This window comes from Mirounga angustirostris, unplaced genomic scaffold (genome assembly GCF_029215605.1).
Source record: "Mirounga angustirostris isolate CCGP_5_RB_7025 unplaced genomic scaffold, mMirAng1.0.hap1 SCAF_2, whole genome shotgun sequence".
Taxonomy (NCBI): Eukaryota; Metazoa; Chordata; class Mammalia; order Carnivora; family Phocidae; genus Mirounga; species Mirounga angustirostris.
In genome coordinates, this window is record NW_026991710.1 from 2332005 (window position 1) to 2357477 (window position 25473).

The 25473-nt window shown below is 61.0% G+C and overlaps 2 protein-coding genes across 11 annotated transcripts in view; both read left to right on the forward strand.

Moving 5' to 3' along the window:
• The window catches only part of HTT (huntingtin), a 139594-nt gene extending 138575 nt beyond the window's left edge, over positions 1-1019 (forward strand). For all 10 annotated transcript variants that reach the window (XR_010409241.1, XM_064584168.1, XM_064584171.1 and 7 more), the window contains one exon: positions 215-1019. Coding sequence is in view for 9 of the 10 variants with exons in the window: in XM_064584168.1 (XP_064440238.1) it covers positions 215-428 (214 nt within the window). In the remaining variant the exon portion in view is untranslated. The remainder of the gene's footprint in view (positions 1-214) is intronic.
• A 143-nt stretch (positions 1020-1162) lies between these two features.
• Positions 1163-19770, forward strand: MSANTD1 (Myb/SANT DNA binding domain containing 1). The gene is made up of 4 exons (XM_045881575.3): positions 1163-6235; positions 9489-9753; positions 13291-13566; positions 15342-19770. Exons 1-4 carry the CDS (start codon positions 6220-6222, stop codon positions 15580-15582), a joined length of 798 nt encoding a protein of 265 aa, XP_045737531.1. The 5' UTR covers positions 1163-6219; the 3' UTR covers positions 15583-19770.
• Positions 19771-25473: the final 5703 nt, after the last annotated feature.

Below are 25473 nucleotides of genomic sequence, written 5' to 3' on the forward strand. Positions count from 1 at the left end.
GGCCGTGCCCGCTTGGCCGGCAGGAGCTGAGCTGGGAGGCAGCTGCTGCTGGTGCACAGTCCAGGTGCCCCGGCCTCGGCTCTCAGGGCCCCCCCAGCCCCGGGCCCGTCTGTAGACACGTGTCGGGGGAGGACAGCCTGGTGAGGACGGAGAGGCACGCACGGGGGACCACTCTTCCCTCACTCGAGCCTTGCTCCCTTAACTCCTCTCCCAGCCTTCCCCACGTCATCAGCAGGATGGGCAAGCTGGAGCAGGTGGACGTGAACCTCTTCTGCCTGGTGGCCACGGACTTTTACAGACACCAGATAGAAGAGGAGCTGGACCGCCGGGCCTTCCAGTCCGTGTTCGAGGTGGTCGCGGCACCAGGAAACCCATATCATCGATTGCTGACTTGTTTGCGGAACGTCCACAAGGTCGCCACATGCTGAGTGCCACGGGGCAGAGGCACCAGAGCCGGGGGGGCCTGCCCACGCCGGCGTGGCTCCGCACCCAGGCCTCCCCTCGAGTCGCGCCGTGGCCGAGCAGGCGGTGTCCGGCTCTGCCCGTGGCAGAGGAGCTCTGTGGCAGGGAGGCTGCGTGCAGGGACCACACGCAGGAACGTGGGTTTGAGCCTGAGTCCTTGCGGAGGGCAGGAGCCGCTGGTCACTAACCCTCTGTGCTGCAGCTAGTGCGAAACGCCAGCCAGCCGGCTGTTCCCGTCCTCTTAGCGCCCACCTGCCCGCGGCCACCAGGCTACAGCTGCTCTTGCGTCCGGGACGGAGTCCTCGGTCTTGCAGGTTGGCCACGGGCCTCTCTGCTGTCCCACAGGCAGAAGGTGGCGCCGGCAGGCTTTCGGGAGCGCTCCCCAGGGCTCTGGCCTGGGGGCCAGGGCCATGCCCAGCCCCCCGATGGGAATGCCGTGGGGTGTGTGGGTCGGGGGTACTGGGAACGCGACACCCAGCGCCACACTTCCCTTTCTCTGTTTTCTTCTCAGGATTTAAAGTTTAATTATATCAGTAAAGAGATTAATTTTAAGGTAACTTTCTATGCCCGTGTAAAGTATGTGCATTGCCAAGTCTGTGCCGCATGCGACAGCGCCTGCAGAAGCCCCCTGAGCCGGTCCTGTCCCGGCCGCCCCCTGCTCTCTGCCCCGGAGCTCCTCCCCCCGGGCACCTGTCTGTCTTACTAACACGCTGGTGACGTTCTGTGGTGCACTGCACTCTTTCTCACGCGTCCCCATCTGATAAGAATTTAGGGATGTTTAACGTTCAGGTGTTCGGTCAGGAATTCACACAGCCCCTCTGAGGATTGGAAGGTGCCCGCTCCCCTGTCCCGTGCACGGGCGGGGCCTCTCTGGGCCCGCCCACAGCACCCTCCTCCTCCCGCACGGACCGCTCTAAAGCTTTCGCTCCCCAGTGAAGGACCACTGGCACCGCACTGACAAGGCCAGCCCACCTGGTCGCGGCAGTCTGTCGTGTCCAGCGACGCCGGCCCAGATGTCTGTCCCATCCCGAGCAGAGTGTGGGCTACAGTCTGCCCAGGGGCCGACTAGCCGCTGTTGGGGTCTTCCCATGTGGTTTCTCTTGTGTGTTAGGGCCCAGGCATGTAATAGAGTTACCTTTGTCTGCACCTCTCTTCATCAAGAGCAAAGCTTGGTGTCTTGGCAACCATTAGAGAAGGACCCCAGCACCTCCTCCGTCTCCTTTCCTGCTCAACCCATACACTGGGCCTCCTTTCGGGAGGGTGCGGATCTGTGCCCACTGGACCCATGATGGGGCTCGATTGGAGGGGGCAGGAAGGGACAGGACTGGGCAGCGACTGGCCAGCCTGTGGTCCCTCAGAGCCGCTGCTTCTACCCTAGACCCAGGCCACTGGACCAGCTGTTTCCAGCCCCAAAGTAGCCAAACCGTCCAGTGCAGACGAGGCCTGGACGTTTGGGTTGACCCCTGCTGGGCAGAGCCTGTGGCGTGCCTACGAATGGGGCCGTGCTTGCTGTCTGACGATGCTGGCAGGCACTTGGCCTTCTTGGCCCCCGGAGGTGGGCTGGTCACGTGATGCTGCCATGCTGGTCAGTTTGGTCGTGAGTTCAAGCGCAGGCAGCATTTTGGGTATTTCATGTGGTAAGTGAAGATAACTTTGAAGTCCTTTCCAGAGTCTGCAAAGAAGGAGTTTTGGTGCCTGGTTAGTTACCCTGACGTCTGGCCAGTACGGGCCTGACAGCCCACTGCAGTGCACACAGGCCTGCAGGGCTCACACCAAACTGCCTGGAGACCCCCAAGCTGACCCCCTGCCCCAGAGTTGCCATTTTCCTTCCTGCCCTTTCCTGCTGCAGCGGTTTGGGACCTCCTGGGGTGCAGGGTTTTCCCGCCAGCCCCCGCTGAGGCCCCACTGAGCCAGGGCGTGAGTGGTAGAAATGGGTCCCATGTCTGGGCAGGACCAGAAGGGAACCTTAACGGAAAGTAAGTCACCATTGTCCCCCACCCCCGCTGGGCTCCCATTTCTCATCCTGCCGTTTCCCATAAAAAGCCTGCTAGCATGTTTGTGAGCGCAGGAAAGTGCTCCATCCCCCCACCGTCACCTCCGTGGCTCTGAGCACCCCGGGCCACATGCTCTTCCTGCTGAGGAGTTTATATCTGTAGGAAGTAACACTGTGAATGTGAGGTTTGGAACCGTTCCCCTTAGTATCCATATCACTGGGCTCACCTGCAAGCGTCATTGGTCTTCCCTTGTTTGCCATCGACCCGAAATAGTCTTAACAAGGGGGCCTGGAGCCCAGCTCTGGCCGATACGTATATCTCAGTATGCAAATACGCAAGGCTACCAAGAATGGCCGCGTCAGTTCTTTGCAGAAGTCGGCTTTTCTTAGCCGTGCCACGGGGAGTCGGCTGCATGGCAGAGACGTCTAGGAACTGTGTCATTGCTCATTAAAATCCTACTGAGAAAAGGGTCCATCCACCTTGCCAGCTCTCTGCACAAGGAATTAAAAGACTATCAAGTTCCTAGAGGTCTGTGGCAAGCAGCAGTCATATCATCAATCCAAATGTTGTTGAAAATGCTAATTTGGCAGGTTTGTTTGCAGAGGGGGGGTTGTTCTGCTGCCGACACTTTGAGCACAGACTTGAGTGAAACCAGGGTGATGCACGTGCCTTCCCCAGAAACGTGCCTCCCTTCCTTGTTGCCCCGCTGCGGGCTGCCCGTACCCGCTCCTCCACCCTATTTTTGCCAGCAAATGGATCTTTTCCAGAGGATGAATGCGGCTGACCCCTCCAGACACCCAGAATGTAGCACCAGAAGGCCCTGCCTCTTAGAGGACCCCCAACCGCACCCAGGCCCCCCCATTGCCCGTGTCACTTCCAAGTCCCAGGGCCCCGGGGCGGCTTCTCCCAGGAGCTGCAGCGAGCCCTTGTTGTGGGTTTTGTTGGAACAGACTCTGACCAGCAAGAACTGCCCTTGGCCGTCCTGTAGACAAAGCTTCCTTCTGTGGCGGGGGGCTGCAGGGGGCGGGGTTCTCTGGCATTTCCGGGGAGTGGGATTCATTTCCTCTTGATACTGGGAGCATCCTTCCCAGCATACGTCCTCACTCTGTGTTGTGTCCTTCCCTCTCCAGTGAGCCCTCGAAGCCACGGCTGCCAGCCGTGTGACCGTGGGACGGTTCTGTGTGGGGGGCAGGGGGCAGTAGCAGGGGAGCGGCCTTGCTGGAGAGCTCAGGAGGACTGCTGGTGCTGCCGGCCTGGAAGGTTCAGGGGTCACTTTCCCCCGCGCACCTGTCACTTTTAATGCAGCTGAAGGAACCCTCTTCCCTTGCCCCGAGTGCCTCGGGGAGCACCTGGCCCTGGACAGTCACTGCCGTTTCCCTGTGCAAACAGGGTGGTGACCGCCGGCGCTGGAGGATGGTGGCCCTTGTGGACCTGCTGCATGTGGTTGGGCTCTGAGTGGGGCCACCTGTGCAAACTCCCTCCTGGGCACTGTGGCCGAGTGTCTGTCGGCAGGCCATGTGCTCCTGCTGCGCCGCCTGCCACCGCCACCCCACGCGGGGGCCAGCAAGGCTGTGAGGGGCGCGTCCCGGAGCCCTGGCCCGGACCTGACTGTCCGCTGCCAAGAGGAGAGGGAAGGACTGACCTGCAACGTGTATTTAAGTTTTTAAACTGCTGCAAACGTTGTGTATCTGAATTAAAGGGAAATGACACCCCATGCTGCTGTACGAGGCATGCTTGCTCGCGGGGAAGCCCCGCCGGGGACGCGGGCCCGCGCTGGGGGGGAGAGCGGGCCGGTTGCGTCCCAGGAGGGCCCCGCAGACATGAGCTGCTTGCGACGTTACGATCTGGTTGTGCCAGGGCCACGTGGCTTGGGCGTTGAGCCTCTGGCTCCACGTGTGTCTGGGGCCCTGCGGGGAGGTGAGGGCCGGGGCGGGGCTGGAGTGCTCACGTGGGCTGGGACCTGGCCGCTGAGCTCCCCTCGGGGCCCTGCCGGCTCCTGGGCTCCCGGGCTCCTGGCCTATCCATTTGAGTTTCGAAGTCATTCTGCTTGAAGTCCTCGCAGTTCCCCGAAGTCTTGCCTCCTCCGCTGAATGGGGCGCCGTGCTTCTTAGCTCTGGGCGGGCTCCTGCTCGTGAGCCATGGTGGTGGGTGTTGTAGCCCGGGCCACACCCCCAGGCAGCGGGCTGCTCTGGCAGGGTACCGCGACCGCGTCCACTGCAGTCCGGTGGGTTCCCGCCCATCGACAGGGCGGCCCCAGAGCCCACACCACGGTGGGTGCCAGACAGAGGACACGGCAGCTTAGTCCCTGCCCTTGGGGGAGCAGTGCGACTGAGCGTGCGGACCTCCCCCGGATTCTGTGGCGGCCCCGCGCCCCTGCCCTCAGGAGCCAGAGCACCCCTTGCCCTGCACTGGGACCGTGGTGGGGCGTTTGTCTGCTGCGGCTGGGGTCTCACTTCAGTTCCTGTCAACATTTGATGGGGGCGACTTCAGCTCCCCAAATCTGTCTGCTCTGTGATACAATTCCGAGGCCTCTGATGGTCCCTCCCAGCTTCCAAGGCTCTATCCCCCTTCCTGGTCCAAGCATGGACAGCCAGACCCTGCCTGGTGCACCTGAGCACACCTGGCCTACCTGTTCTTTCTAGAAAGAAGGGTCCCAGGGCCCCTGGCGTGAGTGGGCTTTGCTGCTGCCCACGCCCTGCTTGCCCTCCGTAGAGGGTGAGACCCCGCTGTTCTTCAGAGGAAGCCTCTGCAGGCCTGCTGGGTGTGTTGGAGGCGGCCGACCTCGCCCCGCAGGCAGCCTGGCCATACTCAGCACCGCTGGATGAAGCATTCTGCCTGGGCCTGTGGGCACAGACGTGGGCACAGACGTGGGCCTGCTTTGTGGCATCACCAAGACTCCTTTGGTGAGGGAAGCTCATGGAAAGCCATGAGCACGTCCTGCAGTTTTCACTGCTTTGGGGACCTTAACGTCTGCTTGGACGGCGCTTCCTCACCAGCTTCCCAAGCAGGAAACCTGGAGGCCACTCCCAACGACCGTCTCCCTGCTGGCCACGTCCTCTGGGGAGCCTGGGGCTCATAGGCCTGAGGGGCACTAGAGGTGTGGGTGGGCCCAGGGGACCCACCGAGGCAGAGGGCTGGCAGGTAAGGGTCTGGGCTCCCCAGGGATGTAGGGAAAAGGGCAGTGGTGCTGGCCTGGTGAGCTGGGCTTGCAGCCCCCCCCCCCCCCCGCCCACACACCCACCCGTCCACACAGCGCTGGGCCGCAGCTTGGAGCTTCCTTCCACTGTGAGCCGGCCACCCTGGGACGATCGTCGCCCCCTTCTGCCGGGACAGCCCCCCCTCTGGCCCCGCCCTCCCGGGGCTCCACCCTGCCACCCCTGCCATACTGCCGCCACCTTCCACGTGCTTTCCTGCCTTTGCCCAGGATGGAGTGTTCGCACTGCTCAGCTCGACCGCCCACCGTGATGGGCTCAGCTCACTGGCGTTGGCCCCTGCCTGCTGCCAGAGGCTCTTCACGGGCACACCTGCTTCCTACCCTGGGCCCCCACGCTGGCCCGCCGGGCCGGGCAGGGCTGGCACAGCCAAGTATCTCAGACCGAGTGTCCGTTCACGGCGAGACAGAGGCCTACAGGGCGTGGCCGCACAGGTACCCCTGGCCTCCTGCCGGGGCTTGACTACCCCTTCTCCCTGCAGGTCCCGCTGGATACCCAGTCCCCGGCCCTCTGCCTCCCCACCCCTCGGAGACTGAGGGTCCCAGCAGGCCATGCAGCTGTGCCAAGGTATGGAGCCCCTCCCCAGCAAGGACAGACAGGGCCGCCCACCCAGCCAGGGCTTTTCCTTGGAGGCCCCCCCGGAGGGCTCTGCTCCCAGAAGCTCCCCCAGGACTCCATTCTCTGGGGGCTTCCAGTGCCCACTGAAACCTGCAAAGACATTGGGCATCCAGCCTTTTGCCCTGACTCCCCTGGACGCACTGGCTGGAGGGGAAGGAGGAGGTGCAGAGCCCTCCTCTGGGGCCACGGTTTGCCAGAGCCCTGAGCACAGAGTGACGCCTGCAGGCCGGCAGCTGCCCCTTGGAGGCAGTGGGACCAGCTGGCCTGCAGCCTGGGGGCCCTGGGGCAGCAACTGTCCTGATGCGTCTTCACTGTCCCCAGCCAGGCCTGCAGCTCCACCGCCATGCTCTGCCTGCCTCCCCCTGCCCCGGGAGGTGCCTGGAGGCAGCCCTGCTCAGCTCTTGGAGCTGTGCTGGGGAAAGCCCTCAAGGGGTCCTGAGAGCCTTTGCCTGAGCACTGGGGTCTTCCTGGAGGGTACAGCTGCCCTGAGCCTTCCTGGGAGGTGTGCCTGGCCAGGTGGTGGTGTCCCTGTGCCCCCAGGTGACCCCTGAGGCCTGGAGAGAAAGGATGCAGACCTCAACCCAAGAACCCACTGAAGGCGGGGTAGAGGCCCCTGCTGCCCCCGCCCACTGCACTTCCAGTTCTGACCCCAGCACACCCACCCCATCCGGGGCACCTCCCGTCCTTCCACCTGACAGACAGCTCCCCATTCCAACCTCAGCTCTTGGGCGCGTGGGCAGGTCTGAGGAGGACCTCTGTTAACCGTGGTGATTTTCAGCCTGGACTTCGGGAGTCCTTCCCCTGGGTTTAGGCCACCGCCAGAAACCCACGAATGCCAGGCAGCCTCACTGATGGCCCGTGGACACCGAACCTTTCTGGGCGCCTGTGCCTAGGGAGCAGGGCTGGGCCCTGTCCAGCAGGTGCAGTGGGCTCCTGCAGATAAAACCACTGGAGTTTTATCTTTTAATTTTGAATGCTGATGCCTTTAGGTGGCCCTTTCTGTCCATAGTCCTCATGGGTTCCATGGCCCTGGTCTCCTGCCCTGGCTGACCCTCCTGCTGACGTTGGCTGGCCAGCCCCGAGGGGGCACCGCAGCCCATCCCCAGCCTGGCTCTCAGCCTACCTACCACCCCCCACAGTCCCTACCACCTTTCCTACCACCCCCTGCACTCCCCCAGGGATGGTCACCCTGTCTCACTGCCGGCTCCCCTTTGTGTTCCCGCAAGCGGGCCTTCTGCCACTGTGAGCCTGGTTCTTTCCGGCGGTGCCCTCTGCCTTCCTGGTGAGCCAGGCCCATCCCCCTGTGTCGCAGTGCAGAGCTCACTTTCGTCCTGCGGTGTGCCCTTCCAGCCCCGCCAGCGCTAGCAGTCCGTGGCCCTGCCCCTCGAGATGTCGGGATGAGCCTCCTCCAAGCCCTGGTAGAGACCCGCTGAGGGAGGGTGAGGGTCCCACGGCCAAGGACCCCTGCCACAGGCAGCAGCCACCTTGTCAGCACTGGGGGGCCTCCGAGGAGACCCCAGGAAACGGTGGGGAGATTGTTCAGCACACAGCAGTTTGCATTGGCTTCATCCTGTGTGCCCCGCCCAGGACCAGGGGCACAGGAGGGGTGACAGGTGTCTTTTACCGGGAGCCTGAGCCTATGCTCCTTCAGGAGGCCACACAGCACTGCGGACTCAGCTCCCAGCCAGCCCCTTGCCCACAGGCTGACCTCACCTCTCCACTCCTTGGGCTTTTCATGTGTAAAATGGGAGTAACCACGAGGATCAAAGTGGAAGACTCTTAAAACAGTGCCCGGTGTTTGGAGAATACTTGAATTCTTTTTTTTGTTTTTAAAGATTTTATTTATTTGACAGAGACACAGCGAGAGAGGGAACACAAGCAGGGGGAGTGGGAGAGGGAGAAGCAGGCTTCCCGCTGAGCAGGGAGCCTGATGTGGGGCTCGATCCCAGGACCCTGGGACCATGACCTGAGCCAAAGGCAGAGGCTTAATGACTGAGCCACCCAGGCTCCCCTCGAATTCTTATTTTCTCACGTTTGCAAATGTCCTGAACCCGGGGTCACACAACTAGAGTAGAAAATAAAATGGCCTGGCTCAAGGTAGGGCCAATCGGCATGAGGGAAAAAGGGAAGGACCGAAACGGAGTAGGAAGACTTCAGAGAGGAGGTGATGTCAGAATAGGGCTTTGAAGAATGATTAGGAGTTTGCCGGTTAAGTCCAAAGGCAGAGTCTAGGTGATCTATTGGGAAGGGAGGAGCTACTTAAGATTGGTCCCTTCATTTGTTCATTTCATTATTCAGCAAGCCTTTAGCAAACCCTTTTCTGTGAGGTACTGGGGATGCAAGGAGCATGCCACCGCCTGGTGGAAGCAGGTCGAGTACAGATGGTGCTGAGCAGGGTTAGGTTGGGGCTGTGCTGGGGCTGCCCAGGGTGGGAGGGACAGATGGACACTGCCCGCCTGCTGCCTGCTGCACTCTGGCCTCAAGAACTGCCCCGGCTTCTCCGCTCTCCCCACGTCACCCAGGCCGGCAACCGGTCCCACCTTCAAGGAGGGAGACGGGCCATCCTGCCCAGCCTGGCATCCGTGCATTTCCCATCCATGTGAGCACGTGGCCAGGGACATGCTGTGTGTGGAGCACGTCCTGGGTAGGCGAGGGTTGCTGTGGGTCCCCGGGGGCGTCCGCCTCTGCACCCTCACCCCTCGCTGCCCACCCTCCTGTCCGTTTCCGCCTCTCTCTCTTCATTTGCCCCCCAACTCCCCATCTTGGGCTCCCCTGGGTCCCTGGCCTGTGTGAGTGGGGCAGGGCTGAGGTGGGGGCCGTGGCCTGGACCCCCGCCCTCGGGAGCCCCGCGAGCCCAGCGTGCACCAGGCTCCTGACGGGTCGGGGTAGGCGGCGGGGCGGGCGCCCGGGCCGCCAGTTTTGGGTCTGGCCGGCTCGCTGCTGTATTGATGGCCCGTCAGGGCAGCCCTGATTCCTGCGCTTTCAGTTAAAAGGTTTCTGTTGTTGTAGCTTTATGCAGTTGCTCTGTTGCTATGGAAACGTGACATCAAAATGACGTTTCCCGTTTAAAAGCTTTTAACTAAATTCCTGCCTGTCAGATGTAGGCCCCATTTTGAGCGCGGAGCTGCCTTCCGGGAGTGGGGCTCCCGCCCTGGTGCGCAGGCCGCAGGCCCCGCCTGAGCACGCTCTTTCGACCCCACAGGTGCCTCCAGCATGGCTGCGGCCGAGGTGCCCAGCTACCTCGTGTCCCCTCAGACAGAGAAGCACCGGCGCGCCCGCAACTGGACGGACGCGGAGATGCGTGGCCTCATGCTCGTCTGGGAGGAGTTCTTCGACGAGCTGAAGCAGACCAAGCGCAACGCCAAGGTGTACGAGAAGATGGCCAGCAAGCTGCTGGAGATGACTGGGGAGCGCCGGCTGGGCGAGGAGATCAAGATCAAGATCACCAACATGACCTTCCAGTACAGGTGGGCTCCGCGAGCCGCGAGCCGCGTGCCCCCACGCCCCGCACAGCCCCCACGCCCCACACAACCCCCACGCCCCGCACAGCCCCCACGCCCGCTCAGCGGCCGGCCGGCTGCACCCGGGCTGCGGGGGCTGCCGCGGCCCCCTCGGAGCTGAGTCAGGAGGCCTGCGTGGGCAGAGCCCGGCCGCGAGATGGGGCCTGCACAGACCGTCTGTGCTGCCTCCCGCCACGGAGGCGGGGGAGCTGAGGCCCAGCGAGGCGGCCAGGGCGGTCAGCACCCTCCCCTGGGCCCTGCCCTGGGTGCCACCTGCAGGCGGCTCCCACTCGGCCTCCACGTGCCCTCCCGCCAGCCGGGAGACTGCGGGCCGGCCTCCCAGGCGTGGCTTTGCTAAGCAGGGAAACTGAGACCAGGGGTGAGAAGGAGGCTCAGCTCCCAGGCCTGCAAGTCCCGCCTGGTGCTGGCGCTCTGTCCTTTCCGGCAGCCACCGAGCCCAGTTGTGGGCGCGGGCGGCGCGGGCCACGGGCAGGGAGCGGGGTGTGTGGCGGGGCTGATGTTGCAGCGCCCAGCAGGCCCCCACTCGTGGGAGGGGCCTTGTTTGTGGAACGAAGCAGTGGGGACCAGGCCTGGCCCCCCATCTGCCTCCACCCTCCCACTGTGGCCACCCTGCCCTGGCAGCCTGAGGGGGACTGCGGAGGGGATTCCCAGGCGGGGGAGCTCTGGTACCTGGGTGGGGAGCCAGCTACAGCCCCCCAGGCCCAGCACCTCGGGCTGTGTGGCAGCCAGGCCTGTCTGCAGACGGTCACTGTGTGCAGAGGGTCCTGGGCGTGGCCAAGGTCACAAGTGTGGAGCGGGTCATGGGCATGGCGAGGGTCACTGGCAGCGCCAGGGTCGTGGTCAGGCTAGGGTCTTGCTGGGGGGCAGGTCGCCCCGGAGCTGGGGGCCATGGGGGGAAGAGCAGCAGTGAGAGTGGGGGGGCCATAGGGCATACTGGCAGGGGTGGGCCTGTCAATGTCCCCAAAAGGGGCGCTGTCCCCGGGGCACGTGCAGGTGCCCAGCGGCTCCCAGCCCCGGCCGCCTCCGCCCGCCCTAGTGGCTGCCATGAGCAGGGGCCAGAGGTGCAGTCAGGGCTGGGTATAGACAGGGCCTGCAGCCTTGCCCTGGGCACCTTGAGAGGACCCTCCCGGCCTGCAGCTCCCAGCCCGTCTGGGGCCTGGAGACATGCAGAGGCTCGCAGGGCCCCTGACACCCCATCGGCTGTTTTTGTGGCCCTTGGAGGAGTAGTTCCAGAGCCTGCACCTGCCCGAAGGCCCATCTCCACCCGCAGCCCCAGCTCCCAGGCAGGCCCAGGGGCCAGAAGGGAGGCAGCCACTAAGGGCGTGAAGGCCTCATTCACAACATAAACCATGTTCAGTTCCAGCCACCAGCTCATGATGTGAGGGCTGAGTTGTCTGTAGACGTGTGTGTCCCCGTTACCCCCTCCTCCTCGCACACAGCACGTCCCTCTGTGCCTGGTGAGGGGGCTGCCCATCTGACTCAGTAATTCATGGGCTCTGATCAGTGTCTGGTCGAGTTATTCATTATTTATCCTGAGAGCCTTATTCAGAGTCCCAGGGGAGGTGTTCTGTTCCATTCCTGGAGGTAGGGGATGTGGGCCAAGGAGGCCATAGGAGAGGAGGATGCAGCAGAGCAGGGGCCTGGGCCCTCCGGCAGGGCTCACTCCAGACGCTGCAGTCTGCTGCTGGGGGGAAGGACTGCACACGTATACAACACTTCAATTTCCCATTCCCTGAGGGGGAAACTGAGGCCTAGAGCAGAGGAGGGACTTGCCCAAGGCCACACAGCCTTTAACAGGCTGATGCTTTCATTGGTTGACTAGTTCTTTATCTGTTTTCCCCCACCCACAACCAGAAAGCCTCCCATAGCAAAGTCTTTTCTTATTTTTTCACTGTAGCTCTTTACATATTAGGGTTGTCAGGCTAAGGAAGCCTGAGGGGGCAGCCGGGTTCCATGGAGCATGGTCTCTTGGAATACCCTACCGGGGTCTCCTGTGCCAGAGCCAGGCCTTCCCTCATTTCTCCAAGGAGTAGCCTGGCTTGAGTGGTCAGAACAAGCACAGGGGGGCCTCTGGAAAGGCTGGAGGGAGCCTAGGCAGAGGCTGAGTGTGGGCCCCAGGCACAGTCCTCTACTTCCTGCACCTGGAATCTGTGCAGGCCTCCAGGGTGATGGATGGCCCTGGGGTCGGGAGACAGAGCGGCCATGCCTTTCCCTCTGTGGCCTGTCCCTGGCTTTCTACTGAGGACATTCTGCTTGGTGGATGTTGGCCTCGGCTTGCTGCCCTGAGCCACAGACCCCCTTGCCGTCCAGGTGGGCCCATTTGCTGAAGGCAACTCATTCTGATGGTCAGCTGAGTGTTTCCAGTGACCAGTGTGACCAGGGGCCCACGCTGGCAGGAGCCCCACATCAGGAGGCAGGAGCTATCTGGCCACAGGGATCTCTTATAGCTTGAGGGCCTCCCTACTTGGGAAGAGCATGGGGCAGGAATGTGGGGGCCACAGACTAAGGCTGGATCTGATGGGGCAGACAGCAACGTCCCCACCTGAGTTGTGGCCTCCTTCCTGGCCTGGCCAGGGCTTCCCAGCTCTCCTGCAGCCATGTCTCCCATCCCTGAGCCCCCAGAATTCAGCCAAGGCCCAGGGCCCTACAAGGCCTGTCTGCAGGGAAGGGCAGGATGCAGGGCTGGGTGGGGTCCCCACCCATGGTGGGCAAAGCTGTGCTGTGCATACCCATGGCCCCGGAGTCTAAGTAGGGATCCTGCTGCCTCCTGGTACCTTCAGCCAAGAATGTTATCTGGTCAGTTTGCTGTTTGCCAGGAACTGGGCTTTGTCTTATTAAATTATCCCTAAAGCTTGTGAGGAGTTTACTTTGCTCATCCCATTTTATTGATGTGAAAATGGAGGCTCAGAGAGGTTAATGAACCTGTCCAAGGTCACATAGCAAAGTGGTGGAGATGAGACACAGCTCAGATCTGTTGGACGCTGAAGCCTGCGCCCTGAACTCCTGTGGTTCTAGCTTCTAAGGCGTTCTCTTTAGAAAAACAGATTTCTTATATTATGACTTCTTATGTTTGCATTATATGATACTTGTAATAATATTTTATTCCTATGTTTATTTTATTATTGCTGGTTAACTTACTTAAAAGCAGTATCTGTTCCTTGTAGGGAGTTTAGAAACTACAGACCAGCAAGGACAGAAACAGTAAAACACAGCCCAGGGCCCCACCACTCACAGATGACCTTATTCACGTTTGGGCCGCGTGCTTCTGGCACCCACCGTGGGGTAGGTCCCCAGCCCGACTTCTTTCCAAGTCTCGTGTCACCTTGGCCCTGGAGCCTGGCCAGTTTTTCTGGAGAGGCTGTCTGGCCAAGAGTGGTTCCCTGGGGCCCCAGCAGCCCCAAGCACCCCTCAGCCGAGGGCCAGGCAGGACAGGCCGGGAGCAGCTCCGTTTCTCACCCTTGGCTCTTGTGTCTCTCGTTTCAGGAAATTAAAATGCATGACAGATAGCGAGTCCGTCCCGCCCGACTGGCCCTATTACCTAGCCATTGATAGGATTCTGGCCAAGGTCCCCGAGTCCTGTGATGGCAAACTCCCGGACGGCCAGCAGCCGGGGCCCTCCACGTCCCAGACCGAGGCGTCCCTGTCGCCGTCTGCTAAGTCCACCCCTCTGTACTTACCGTATAACCAGTGCTCCTACGAAGGCCGCTTCCAGGACGATGGCTCCGACAGCTCCTCCAGCTTACTGTCCCTTAAGTTCAGGTGTGTCTTCCTTCCCTGCCCCCACCTCCAGCAGGGGCCAGGAACCCTGCGGCTAGAGGAGGGGCTGGGAGCGGTGAGGGCCGGCAGCTCTCGGGGCGGTGGCATCCTCTGCCGTCCCTGGCTGGCTGCAAAGGCCTAGGTGGTATGCAAGGGCCTCCAGGGACAGGGAGGCCTCGGACGGGGAGGCCTCAGACCAGGCTGGCCTCGGACGGGGAGGCCTCAGACCAGGCTGGCCTCAGATGAGGAGGCCTCAGATCAGATCAGGCTGGCCTCAGACAGGGAGGCCTCAGACTAGGCTGGCCTCGGACGGGGAGGCCTCAGACGGGGAGGCCTCAAACAGGGAGGCCTCAGACCAGGCTGGCCTCGGACGGGGAGGCCTCAGACTAGGCTGGCCTTGGACGGGGAGGCCTCAGACGGGGAGGCAGGAGGTATTGAAGTGCGGGCCATCATGTCCATAGTCTGGGTTGATCTCCCTGCTCCATCACTTTGTGGCTGTGTGGAAAGTCCTTGACCTCTCTGGGCCTCAGTCTCCCTCTGTAAAATGGGGATAAATCAGCACTTTGTCCGAGTGTCACGAGAGAGAAGGGACACGGAGGAAGACCAAATGCCCCACCCCCACCGACTCCCCAGTTTCTGGCTTCGGGGCTCCCCGTCACCCCCTAGCAGACCCTGCCCTGGGGTCCTCCTCCCTGTCCCTGCCCTGGCGAGGCTGGCTGGGAGGGGAATTGGGCTGAGCCCCCAGAGTATGCTCCTTAGCTGGTGGCAGTGGGCGTGCCCGTCCCCTCTGTCCTTCACAGACGCCCTGCTAGGCCAGCACCGGCCGCGTGAACCCGCCCTCAGGATGCCCACAGACGGGTGCAGAGACACAGCCAGTGGTGTGCAGGCCCGGCAAGCAGAGGAGGGACATTTGGGGTCGGCTTTCAGGGGTGAATAGGAGTTGGCCGTTTGGGGAAGAGAAGGCAGAGAGCAGGTGGAGCGCTGGCCTTCAGGTCTGTCAGGCAGGGGTGAGGTGAGGAGGGTCTGGGGGAGTCAGAAATCAGGGGCTGCCGTTCAGTTTGTCTGGCGCCCCTTCCCTGGAGCAAAGACCCCAGACAGGAATGCCTTTGTGACGGCAGACGGAATCAGCTGGAAACCTGAGGTTTATGGCCAGACGTGTCCGTGGATTGACCCGGTTCCCGACTCGCAGCTGCCCCAGGCACCGCACCAGGGCTGGGACACGGGAGCCGCTGGGGCGCCGCTCTGCTTCGAAGCACAGGACCCAGACGGGGGGACTGGCAAGGCCTTGGGGGGACCGGTGGGGTGTGGCCAGTGAGACCAGGGATGCTCACCGCCCCGGGGCAGAGAGCACAGGGCACGGCCGCGGCGCGGGCTGAGGTTCCGGGCCGGGGGAGAAGCCGCAGCGCCCCCTCCCACCAGCCCTCCTCGTCTCTCCCCCCGTGTGGCCACTGCCCTCGAGCCCCACAGCGGGCCTGTGGGTTTGGCACCCGCTCAGTGAGTTCGGGGTGCTCTGGTGGCACGGTGGACCCCACCCACCCAGGCTACGGGGGTTTGGATGGCCCTGGGACCCAGGTTACCCGATTGCCTCGAGTCCCACAGGGCAGCGGTGCCCGCGGCCCCGGTGGCCCCCTCCTGTCACGGCGGGAGGGCTGCAGCCCCTCCTCACCGCTGCCCAGGGCCTCCGCTCCCCACGTGTCCGCCGTGGCGGTTGGGCGAGTCGGGCGGGCGGAGCCCCGACCCTGCGGCCCGCCATCCCCACGCTGGCACTGTCCTTCCAGGTCGGACGAGCGGCCCGTGAAGAAGCGCAAGGTGCAGAGCTGCCACTTCCAGAAGAAGAAGCTGCGGCTGCTGGAGGCCATGCTGGAGGAGCAGCGCAAGCTGAGCTGCGCCATGGAGGAGACGTGCCGGGAGGTGCGCCGCGTGCTGGACCAGCAGAACCTCCTGCAGGTGCAGAGCCTGCAGCTACAGGAGCGCATGATGAGCCTGCTGGAGAAGATGATCGCCAAGTCCAACGTGTAGGCTGCCAGGCGGTAGGCGGGCGGGCAGCCAGGGCCGGGCAGGCCGGCCACACGACAAGGGCCAGCCGGGCCAGGCCGGGTCCCGGAGGAGGCAGACGGCCTCCTGCTGGCCCCTGGGGCTGCTCCCGGATCGGACTTCCCTGCACGGAAGCCGCTCCTCAGACACAGGCCGGGGACTCCAGGCTCGCTCTGGGGCGATTCCCTAGTAAGAACTCCTAGCATCTGTTCTCCAATACCGTCACTATCAGTGACGCTTGAAATGGCTTTTGATATCAAATGTGTAGTTTTTCATGACTCCCTGGAAGCAGAGTTCACTTTCTCAGCTCAGAGGGAATGCACCAGGTTGGTCTATTCCAAAAACAAAAGCGAACAGAAACAGGCTGGTGGCAGCTTGGCGCCCAGAACAGAAACCCTCCCGAAGGGGGAAGGGGAGACGGCTGTTTCATCCCGCACTGGAGCCCGCAGCGTCTTTCGGAGAGCCCACGGCCCCCCCTCGGAGCACCGGGTCCCCGCGAGAACGCTAACCAAGCAAGGACAGCTGCCCACGTGCGCTACCCGGTTCGGTTTTCCAGGCCCGGGATGTCGCGCCGCTGAGACGGAGGCCTGGCCTCCCGCACTCACGCTCCGGTCGGGGCGGCAAACGAGCGAAGAGGGACATGACGCGCAGCAGGTTGTGGTCGGCACTGCACGAGGAGGGGCCGCGGGAGAAGCCAGGCGGCGCGGCGGCCCACGGGGGCACGGGGAGCTGGTGGGAGCCGGCTGTGGCGCTCGGGAGCGGGACCCACGGCGCCGGGCCGAGCAGGGGTGCGCTGCCCGAGCTGTGAGACAAAGCTCACCTCCCCACCCCCGCCCTGTCCCCAGGGGGAAGACCTTTCCAGACACTTCTCTATTGAGTTCCTCCTAAGTCTTGTTGGCCACTGCGGCTTTTGGTCCCCAGCTGCAGGGACGAAGGGCTCCCCGCCTGGGACCAGCGTGTTGCTCCCACACAGCAGGGTTCGGAGGGACGTGGCAGGTGACGTGGCTTGACTTAGGGTCTAGGAAAGCTCCTGGCGGCTCCTGAGCAGACCTGCAGGGGTGGGGTGCGGGCAGAGGTCCGGCCAGCAGGCGGTCACAGTCGCCCGACTGCAGTGGTCCGTGAAGCAGCTGCCCGTGGCCGCCCAGGGGGTGCCCAGGCCAGCGCCAGGCCTGGCTGCGGTGGGCGAGAGGCTGGGCGGCCGTGGAGCCCAGAGGGCAGGACGCCCCGGCTCAGCCACCTCGGGGGCCTCCCCAGCGCACGCGCCGTGGACTCCAGCCACGCTGCTTTGGCACCAAAGGCAGTAGTTTGGTGAATGCGGAACAGGCGGTTCTGCGGAAGTGTGAACTTGCCGTATTTCTGCCCAAACGTGCGGTGTTCCACCAGGCAGGGCCAGTGTCAGCGAGCAGCGCGACGTCACCGCAGCCGTGGGGGAGGCGTGCGGGGAACAAACCGCGGCACTCCACTGCAGGGGAGACCTTGGGGCGTCGCGTGAAGACCCGGGCGGGGGGCTGGGTGCAGGCACAGGAAGCCGCTGCCTCTGAGACGAGAAGCCCCAGTGAGAACTTGGTCGTTTGACAGACACCGGGCCGCTGGCTGGATCCCCGTCCGAGCGGCCGTGCCCGAGGGTCGCCGAGGTGGCAACAGACCGCGGCTCTGGGTGACCGTCCTGGCGCTCCTGGGGCCGGGGCCGGGCCGTGGCGTGCACCAGCGTTCCCCAGCTGTGGAAGGCCGCAGGTGCCCTGTGTTACGTAGCAGTTTTACCTTTGTACTTAGAGGCCGTTCGCACTGTTTTATTTTCCCAGCTGTCTCTTTGAGTGTGGGGTCAGGGCTCGCTCTCTCCATGTCTCACGGAGTCGGTGCTGCCTTGTGCTCCGTTGGGCCGGGGCAGAGCTGGCGCGGACCGGCAGAGGTCAGCCGAGCAACCGCCCACATCGCGCCCTCCGTAAGCCGTGTGTCCGTTGCGAGTTTCTGATTTCTTCTGTAGTTATCGGCACTGAGATCAGTAAACACTGAGCTATTTGATAAGATCTAGCAAGACAACCTGTTAATACCAAAAACGGAAGTTGGGAGCCGGACGAACATGCTTGCTTTCACCTTTATTATTTAACATTGGCATTTTTAGCTAATGCATTAAGACAAACAAAATAAGCAGGATAACAGAAAATTACCTTTATTTTCAGATGATATTTTTATATTCCCAGGAAGGAGATATACAGGAGATCAAGAGCTCTTTAAACCACCTTGAACCTGTGGACTATGAGAATGGACTATTCCGTTCAGTCATGATTGAGAACTGCAGGGAATCTATGAACGAGTTTAACCAGAACAGTCCAGGATTGACACGAAGGAAACTGTGCAGTTTTATTGTAAAATCTAAAACAATTCCTGAGCATGTGGAGAAACCACATGCTCCTAAAAGCTCTAAAGTAAAGTGTCATCATTTTATTAATGTAATTCCAACAATATTCTCAATAACATTGTGGGGTTTTGTTTTGAAATGGAAGAAAGTTGTTTATTTCAAGTGGGCCCAGCGCAGAGCCTGACACGGGGCTTGAACTCACAACCCTGAGACCATGACCTGAGCTGAGATCAAGAGTCAGATTCCTAACTGACTGAGCCACCCAGGTGCCCCTGAAGAAAGTATTTTTAAGTCCAAATGAAAAAGAAGTGGGGGCAAAGGGAATGAGGCTAAAGGATGGAAGGAGACCTGCAGGGCCTCATGTAGCGCCGGGAAACGCAGAATGAAACGCGAGCATGCCGTCATACGCCCCTGTGGCCGGTGTGCCGTCTGCCAGGGTCAGACCTGGAAAAGCGTCGGGGGACAGAAACTCGGACTCCGCGAGGGGGAGTGGAACGGGCCACAAGCCGGCGGGAGCAGTGGGGCTTCATCCCACGGGGCTGGAGACGCGCTCGCTGGTTGGGGCCTCGGCGCCCGCATAGCCCCCCCGCGCTCTGGGGGAGACTGGAGATGTTACCACCAGTGTTCCTGTGGGTCCTCAGGACCTGATAGACGACTGTACTAGGCATCAGACCCAAGACTTAAAAACTGTACTCACTTAAAAATAACAATAAACCCATTACATGTTGACATAAACAATTGCATGAAAAATACGCTTTCCCAAACAAAAGGTTTTCACGAGAAGAGGGGCATGTATCACACGCCCCACGATCTCTGGCTCAGGAGAAGGCCGCGGGCTGCCCGACCGCCGCCCCGACCGGCTCCGGACGCGGTCTGCCGCGGGACGCGCCGATGGGTGTTTGGAAAAGCAAGGGATCTTTTACTAACGTGTGCAGGTCGCTGTGGACACCCCTCCCGGAGGACCCCAGCCGCGCAGGCTGGTTGCCGCGTGGACTCAGCCCGCCGGCGCTTCCAGGGCTGTGTGGCGCCCAGGGGGCCCCGCTCGCCGCGCTCCTGCCCCGCTGTGCGCTGGGCCCGTGGAACATACCGCCCCCCCAGGTCAGGCCGGGCTCTGTGCCCTCAGCGCGGCAGACGCCAGCAGAAACGCACTCTGGTCGCCTCCCGGGGCAAGACGTTAGGCTCGGGCCGTGGAGGCGGCTCCTCCGAGGTTCTGATCTCGGCACCAAAGCCGGATTTTGGCGCCGGTCACCACGACCACGTGGTGCCGCAGGGACAGCTGTCCATTTCCAGGAGGCGCCCGAGTCCCTTCAGGTAAAAAGCGTGTTCCCGTGGAGAGTGCGTCCAGCTGTCCTTGGGCGGCAGCGAGACGAGGCACACTGGCTGCTCTCCGGGGCGTAGTCCTGAGGGTGGGACGGGAGTGGGCACGCAGAATACTAGAAAGATGTGCCCAAGGGCCAAGATTTAATAAAATCAGTACACGTCACTGCCTCATCGGGACACTCTTGGGAAACTGTTGCTTTTCGCGTGTGTGTGGTGGGAGGGACGCGGGACCCCTGGCCAGGGTTTTGGTGCCCGTCCTGATTCTCGCCGAGGACCCCGCCGGCCGAGGACCCAGCACTGCGCAAGCCAGCATGCTGAAGATGACCGAGGGCATTTTTCTTCCGTAACAACTGTTTGGGGCTCAGGGACGCTGGGGGGCCCACAGACCACAGTCCCTTCGGGGGAGGCCCAGGCATGTGTGCAAGGCAACGGAGACGAGAACATGCACGGTGGCCTTATTTGTCGCTGTGTGTCCTGGAAAGCTCCGGAGGGTCCTGCGGCGGGGACAGGGGTGAGGAGGGGCGCTGAGGCCTGCGTGCATCCTCCCCCCACCCCGATGGCCCCTGTGAGCTGTGTCCCCGCGAGCTGAGGCCCAGAAGGAGGCCCTGCCTCCCTGCCTCTAACCTCCGTCCTGCTGACCCCCTGTGGTGTGCCCAGAATGGGGAGTCGATGGGTGTAAATCAGGGGCTTGATGATGAGGGTGGGGAGACACCCTGAACAAAGACAGTGGGTTCGTAGCTGGAGGGGCGGCGCTTCGGAGAGAAACAGAGGGGCTGCTAGAAACGCGAGAGGCAGCCTCCCGAGAACCAGCTGAGCAAGTCTGGGGCGGGAATTCGGTGAGGTGGGAGCCCACACGTTCCCGCCCGGGAAGCAGGCCGACAGGACCTTCCTGGTCTCCGTCAGGGTCCCCGGGCTGACTGGCCCCTGAGCTAGCTGCATCGCCAGGCTCCGAGTCCGGACACTCACACCACGCGCAGGCCCAGCCCCCGTCCACCTGCAGAGGGCCCAGTGGGACCCCGCCCCCACCCCCAGGTCGCCTACCCACTTCCTGAAGGTGTAACTGGACCAAAGAACAGGCCCATCCCCTGAATGGCCCCGGAGCCACCTTACCTTCCAGAAGTGTGGATTCCCGGCACATCTCGGTTGGCTTCCAAGACAGATGTGTCTTTGAGAACAACGGGGGACTCTTCAGCTCAGTCAGGGGGGACACACCATTTGCAGCTGCTGTCCCACGTGAGGTGTGTTTACTGGAGCAGATCCACAGGCCCACAACCAGCGCTTTCTGCCCCCCGGGAGCAGAGTTCCCGGATGGGGGCCTCGTAGGGCACTAGCTCAGCATCACTGCTTTCTTCCAAGGCGGTGTCAGTCCCCTGCTGCGTGCCACTGTCTTCAGGGACCCTCACCGTCCCGTGTTTCCCCAAGTGGTGACCCCACCGCCGGGTAAGGGCAGGGGAGGAGGAGGGAGCAGGTGCAGGGGCCTCGCGGTGAACCACGCACACATGTCGGAAGAGGAGGGAGGAGAGAACCCCGGAAAATGCAGGGGTCATCTTCCCAGGGGGCTGTGGGACTTCAGTGGCCCCCAGAGCAACGGCCACTCACTGGGGCGAGGGCGCAGGGCGTGCTGGCCTCTCTGGGGCCGGGCAGCCACACGCACCTCGCTGTACGTCCTGTGGGCGCTCCGACCACGGCTGGGAGTGGGCCGCGGCGGGAGGACGCCTGCAGTTTGGGAGCTGGCCGCACCGTCTTTGGCAGGTTACGGGTCTCTTTGGAAAACAGCTCTTGGTGCCGGGGTTTCTGGCCCGCGTGCGACCCTGGGACTCCTTCTGGTCTCCAGGGAGCCCTTCCTGGTTACCCTGGTGTGCGTGTGTGACACGGTCGGGGAGAGGAGCCGGCGGGCACGTGTGTGTGTCTCCGCACCCAGCCTCTGGCCTGCCCCGTTCAGGGTCACAGACGCCTGCCGGGGTGCCATCCGTCGGCTTCTCTCCTGCCGACGGGCAGATCCTTCCCGGCTCTCGGCTGTGGTGCGGAGGACATCCTGTGTGCGTGCTAGCGAGCATTCTTAGAACCAGACCAGACAGCTCTAGGGGAACGGAGAGCTGGCCAGGAAAGTCCCTGCGTTCCGCTCCGTGGCTCGCGGGTGAGGGAGGGGTCCCATGTTGCAGCACCGACTGCGGACGAGGCTGGCCCTCCACCCCCCAGTAGTTGTGGGATTTTCCTTAAAAATAAGCGGCCCAGGGATGTCCGGCTGGCTCAGTGGGTGGAGCGAGTGACTCTCGGTCTCGGGGTGGTGAGTTCAAGCCCCACGCTGGGTGCAGAGGTTACTAAAAAATAAGCTTTAAAAATCCATCAATAAGTTGCCCCCACGTGTGTGTCTCCATCCACAGTCTGCATTCTGTCCGTTAGTGATGATTTCCACTCTTGTGTCAACACTTAACTGTCTGAACTACGGTAAGTCTTGAAGTCTGACATTGTACGTCTTTCAGCCTTGTTATTCTTTTTACAGATCGTTTGGATAGTTTAAGTCCTTAGCTTATCCACCTAGTTTTTTAAATGCAGTAAAAGACACGCAACATAAAATCTACCATTTTAACCATTGCTGAGGGTCCAGTTTGGTGGGAGCAAGTCGGTTCCCACAGTGGCGTGCCCCCGCCCTCCACCCTCCCCGACTGACCCTGTGTCCCCGGGGAGCAGCACCCCCCTTCTCCGCTCCCAGCCCTTGACACCCGGTGCCCTACTTCCTGTCTCCGGGCACTTGATTCCCCCAGGCCGTCATGTGAGTGCAGTGTGTCTGGCACGGCGTCCTCCACGTTCACCCGTGTGGTGGCATGCACACCGACAGAGCACGAGGGTCCCCTCTCCCCACGTCCTCGCCAACATCGGTCCTTTCTGGTCTTTGTGATGAGAGCTGTCCTAACGAGGTGAGGTTCTGATTGCCATTTCCCTGACGTGAGTGATGCTGAGCATCTTTTCATGCTGGCCATCTGTGTGTCTTCTTTGGAGAAACGTCTATTCAGATCCTCTGCCCGTTTTTTAATTAGATTTTTTTTTCTGTGTGAGTTGTAAATAGCACGTATTTTTTTTTTTTAAGATTATTTATTTATTTGAGAGAGAGAATGAGAGACAGAGAGCACGAGAGGGAAGAGGATCAGAGGGAGAAGCAGAACCCCCCGCTGAGCAGGGAGCCCGATGTGGGACTCGATCCCGGGACTCCAGGATCATGACCTGAGCTGAAGGCAGTCACTTAACCAACTGAGCCACCCAGGTGCCCAACTAGCACGTATTTTTATGCAGTCAATTCCTATGTGCGGGATTGCAGGATCAAAAGGATAGGAATTGTCAAAATGCCTTCCCAAGATGCTATCTGAACTATGTCAGACCCTAAAAAAAGATGCAAATGTCCCAGTTCCTATCTGAACCAACCAAAGCCTTAATACCAACCTGATTCTCAAAAAAAAAAACACCAGGAAAATAAAGTGAAAATTCTAAATAAAATACTAGCAAATATAAGACACCACAACAAAGTAAGGCTTCTTTGAGAAAAGTGAAGTCCTTCGCAGTCAGAGAACCTCCAGCAGAACTACCAAATTCACCAGGTCTGCGTGGGGGACGCCATCGGATTGCATCGTGCAGAAGGTCCCTTGAAAAGCTCCCAGCATGACAGGACTTGCAGGGAAAGGGACACAGATGACGCACCCCCCCAAACCCCTCAGCCCGCCAGCGACAGCCACGCCCAGTAGGACTGTCACTGTGGGTCTGCATCAGCCAAGGACAAAGTCATGGTGCAAATATTGGACAAGGAGAGGCAACGATTATCTGTTTTTGCTAATGACATGATCATAAAACCAGGAAACTTAAAAGATTTAACAAACCCTACTAGATTAATAAGTGATAAATATATAAAATTAATACATAAAGTTACTTTTTCCTATATTATTAATAACTGGTTAGAAACAGGAAAATTCCCATTCATAACAACCAAAGCTATGAAATGCTTACAAACAAACGGAACTGGAGAGGACTCTAATCATAGTAAAGAACAGAGAGGGACACCTGGACAAAAGGTGTGATGCCACGTCCCTCGGGGGGATGTCCCAGGGGGAGTAGGACGTCTCTGGGGGTAGGACTGGGGATAGGATGTTTCTCAGGAGGACGTCACTTGGTGGGAAGGATGTTCCTGAGGGGGAGATGTTCCTGGGGGGAGGACGTCCCTGGGGGAGAGAGGACATCCCCTGGGGCTGATGTCCCTGGGGGGAATCTTGCCTGACACAAGATTTTCCTGTCTCCCCACTTCTGCCTATATATGGCTTCCATTTTGTGCATCTCCTTGGACCCTTTTCTAAGATGAGACACTGCCTGGTTCATGAATCATTACGTGAAGCCAATTAGATCTTCAAACGTACTCAGTTGAATTTTGTTTTTTCATAGATAAAACCAAACACTCAGGGCCACATGGACTTGCCTCAGGTAGAGACTAGTGTTGGTGGGGAAAGATCCAGAACGGGCCAACCCACCCAGACTTGGGATTTGACAGACGTAGGCACAGAGACCCCCATACCCAACGTTCGGTGATCTGTGGTTGTCCGTGACTGGCAAGGAGACAGGGACAAATGTCTTATAACCTTCTACAAGGTTCATCTCAGATGGATTAAAGATGTAAATGTTAAAAGTGGAAAACATGTAGAAGAAATTTTGGAAGAACATATGACCTTGGGGCTAAGACCTCTCTGATGAGACAGATCATAAAAGGAAAAAGTGGCCTAATTTGATTAATAAAATTTCCAAGATGGCGTATGACAAAGAACTTTAAAAACGCTGGAGATGTGCAGTAGATGGTGAGGCCTATAGGAGGCAGGACAGACAAAGGAGCTCCTACTTGTAAGCACGGGCTGGGGGGCCGCGGCCCAGCCAGCTGAGGCAGGGGGAGGGGTGCAGGCGGGGAGGGCTGCAGTAGCGCTGGACTTCCTCCCCAACCCCCCCAGGCCACCTCTGTCCCCCAAGAGCGGGTAGGGCCGCCTCTCCCAGGGCCTGCTTCCCTCTTCTTCAGCTGGGCCCCTTGAAGGGCCCGAGGTGGATTTCCGACACTGCGTGTTCTGGAGTGTTCTATCCATGCTCTCTGTGCTGGGAACCATGTGTCCCAGGATCCTTCCCTGCACGGTTCCAGGGTAGATGGGGTCCAAGGTGAGCTTTGAGTGAGGCTTGGGAGGCAGAAGTGATGGAGACACCATGGGGATCTAAAGGCTGCAGGTGGTTAGGGCTGTGGGTGGTCAGGGCTGCGGGGCAGGTCTATGGGTGGGATGGGTATGGCTGTGGGGTGGGCAGGGCTGGGGGTCAAGGGTGTGATGTTAGGGGTGTCAGTGTATGATTCTGCACCCAATTCTGATGTGTTTTCCCCGACATCATCAAGCAATTGTCTGACACCAACTGAGTGTCCCCCCAGTCTCAGTCCGACACGCTCCTCCTGGAGGTGGCGTCAGACCCCACGGGGAAGGGCTCAGTCCCCCGCGGCCGCCCCTCCACTTAAGACCCCACAGTCACCCACGCTCTGACTGCCGGCCTGCGGATCCAGGGTCCCAGGGCCCCCTCCCCGGGTCTGACCGTTTGCTGGAGCGGCTCGCGGAGCCCAGGCGAACGTGTCGTGCACAGGGTCACTGGTTCATGATAAAAGGATGTCGCTCAGATCAGCCAGATGGGGGACAGGCTCTCCAGGCCCGCGCCCTCCCACATCTGTACCTTCGGGGTCACCAGGCCGGACGCTCTCCCATGCGCCCTCTCAGGGTTTCCTGGAGGCTTCCCTACACTGGCCTGATGGATCGGATCAGGGGCCTTGCTCCTGGGTGTCAGTCTCCAGCCCCTGTTCCCTCGAGGCCAGGGGCGGGCAGCCCTGCCCCAGAATTACGGGCTGCATCCTAAGGCACGTCCAGGGCTCCGGCTCAAAGCTGTGCGGGGCAGCGGCTGTGCGGCTGACCCCCAGGGACCCAGGCCTGCCCTTGAGGAGCAACCAGCCAGCCCGGGAGGCGCCGCATGGCCCACATGCCTGCCTGCAGGGCAGCGGCGATGCGGGAGTACTGGGAGGCAGCAAGGCCTTCCCTGTATCTTTAGGTGGCTCCCAGGGGTACTCGGGGGAAGTCAGGACCCAACAAGGGAGGAGGAGCTGGGGGTGTGCAGGACCTGATGGCCGATGCCCCCCACACCCTGTG

Excerpts from the sequence above, each read along its gene's own strand:
- MSANTD1 (XM_045881575.3), top strand. Across the intron at positions 9,754-13,290 it reads AACATGACCTTCCAGTACAG|GAAATTAAAATGCATGACAG; the intron begins GTGGGCTCCGCG and ends CTCTCGTTTCAG. Across the intron at positions 13,567-15,341 it reads TTACTGTCCCTTAAGTTCAG|GTCGGACGAGCGGCCCGTGA; the intron begins GTGTGTCTTCCT and ends CTGTCCTTCCAG.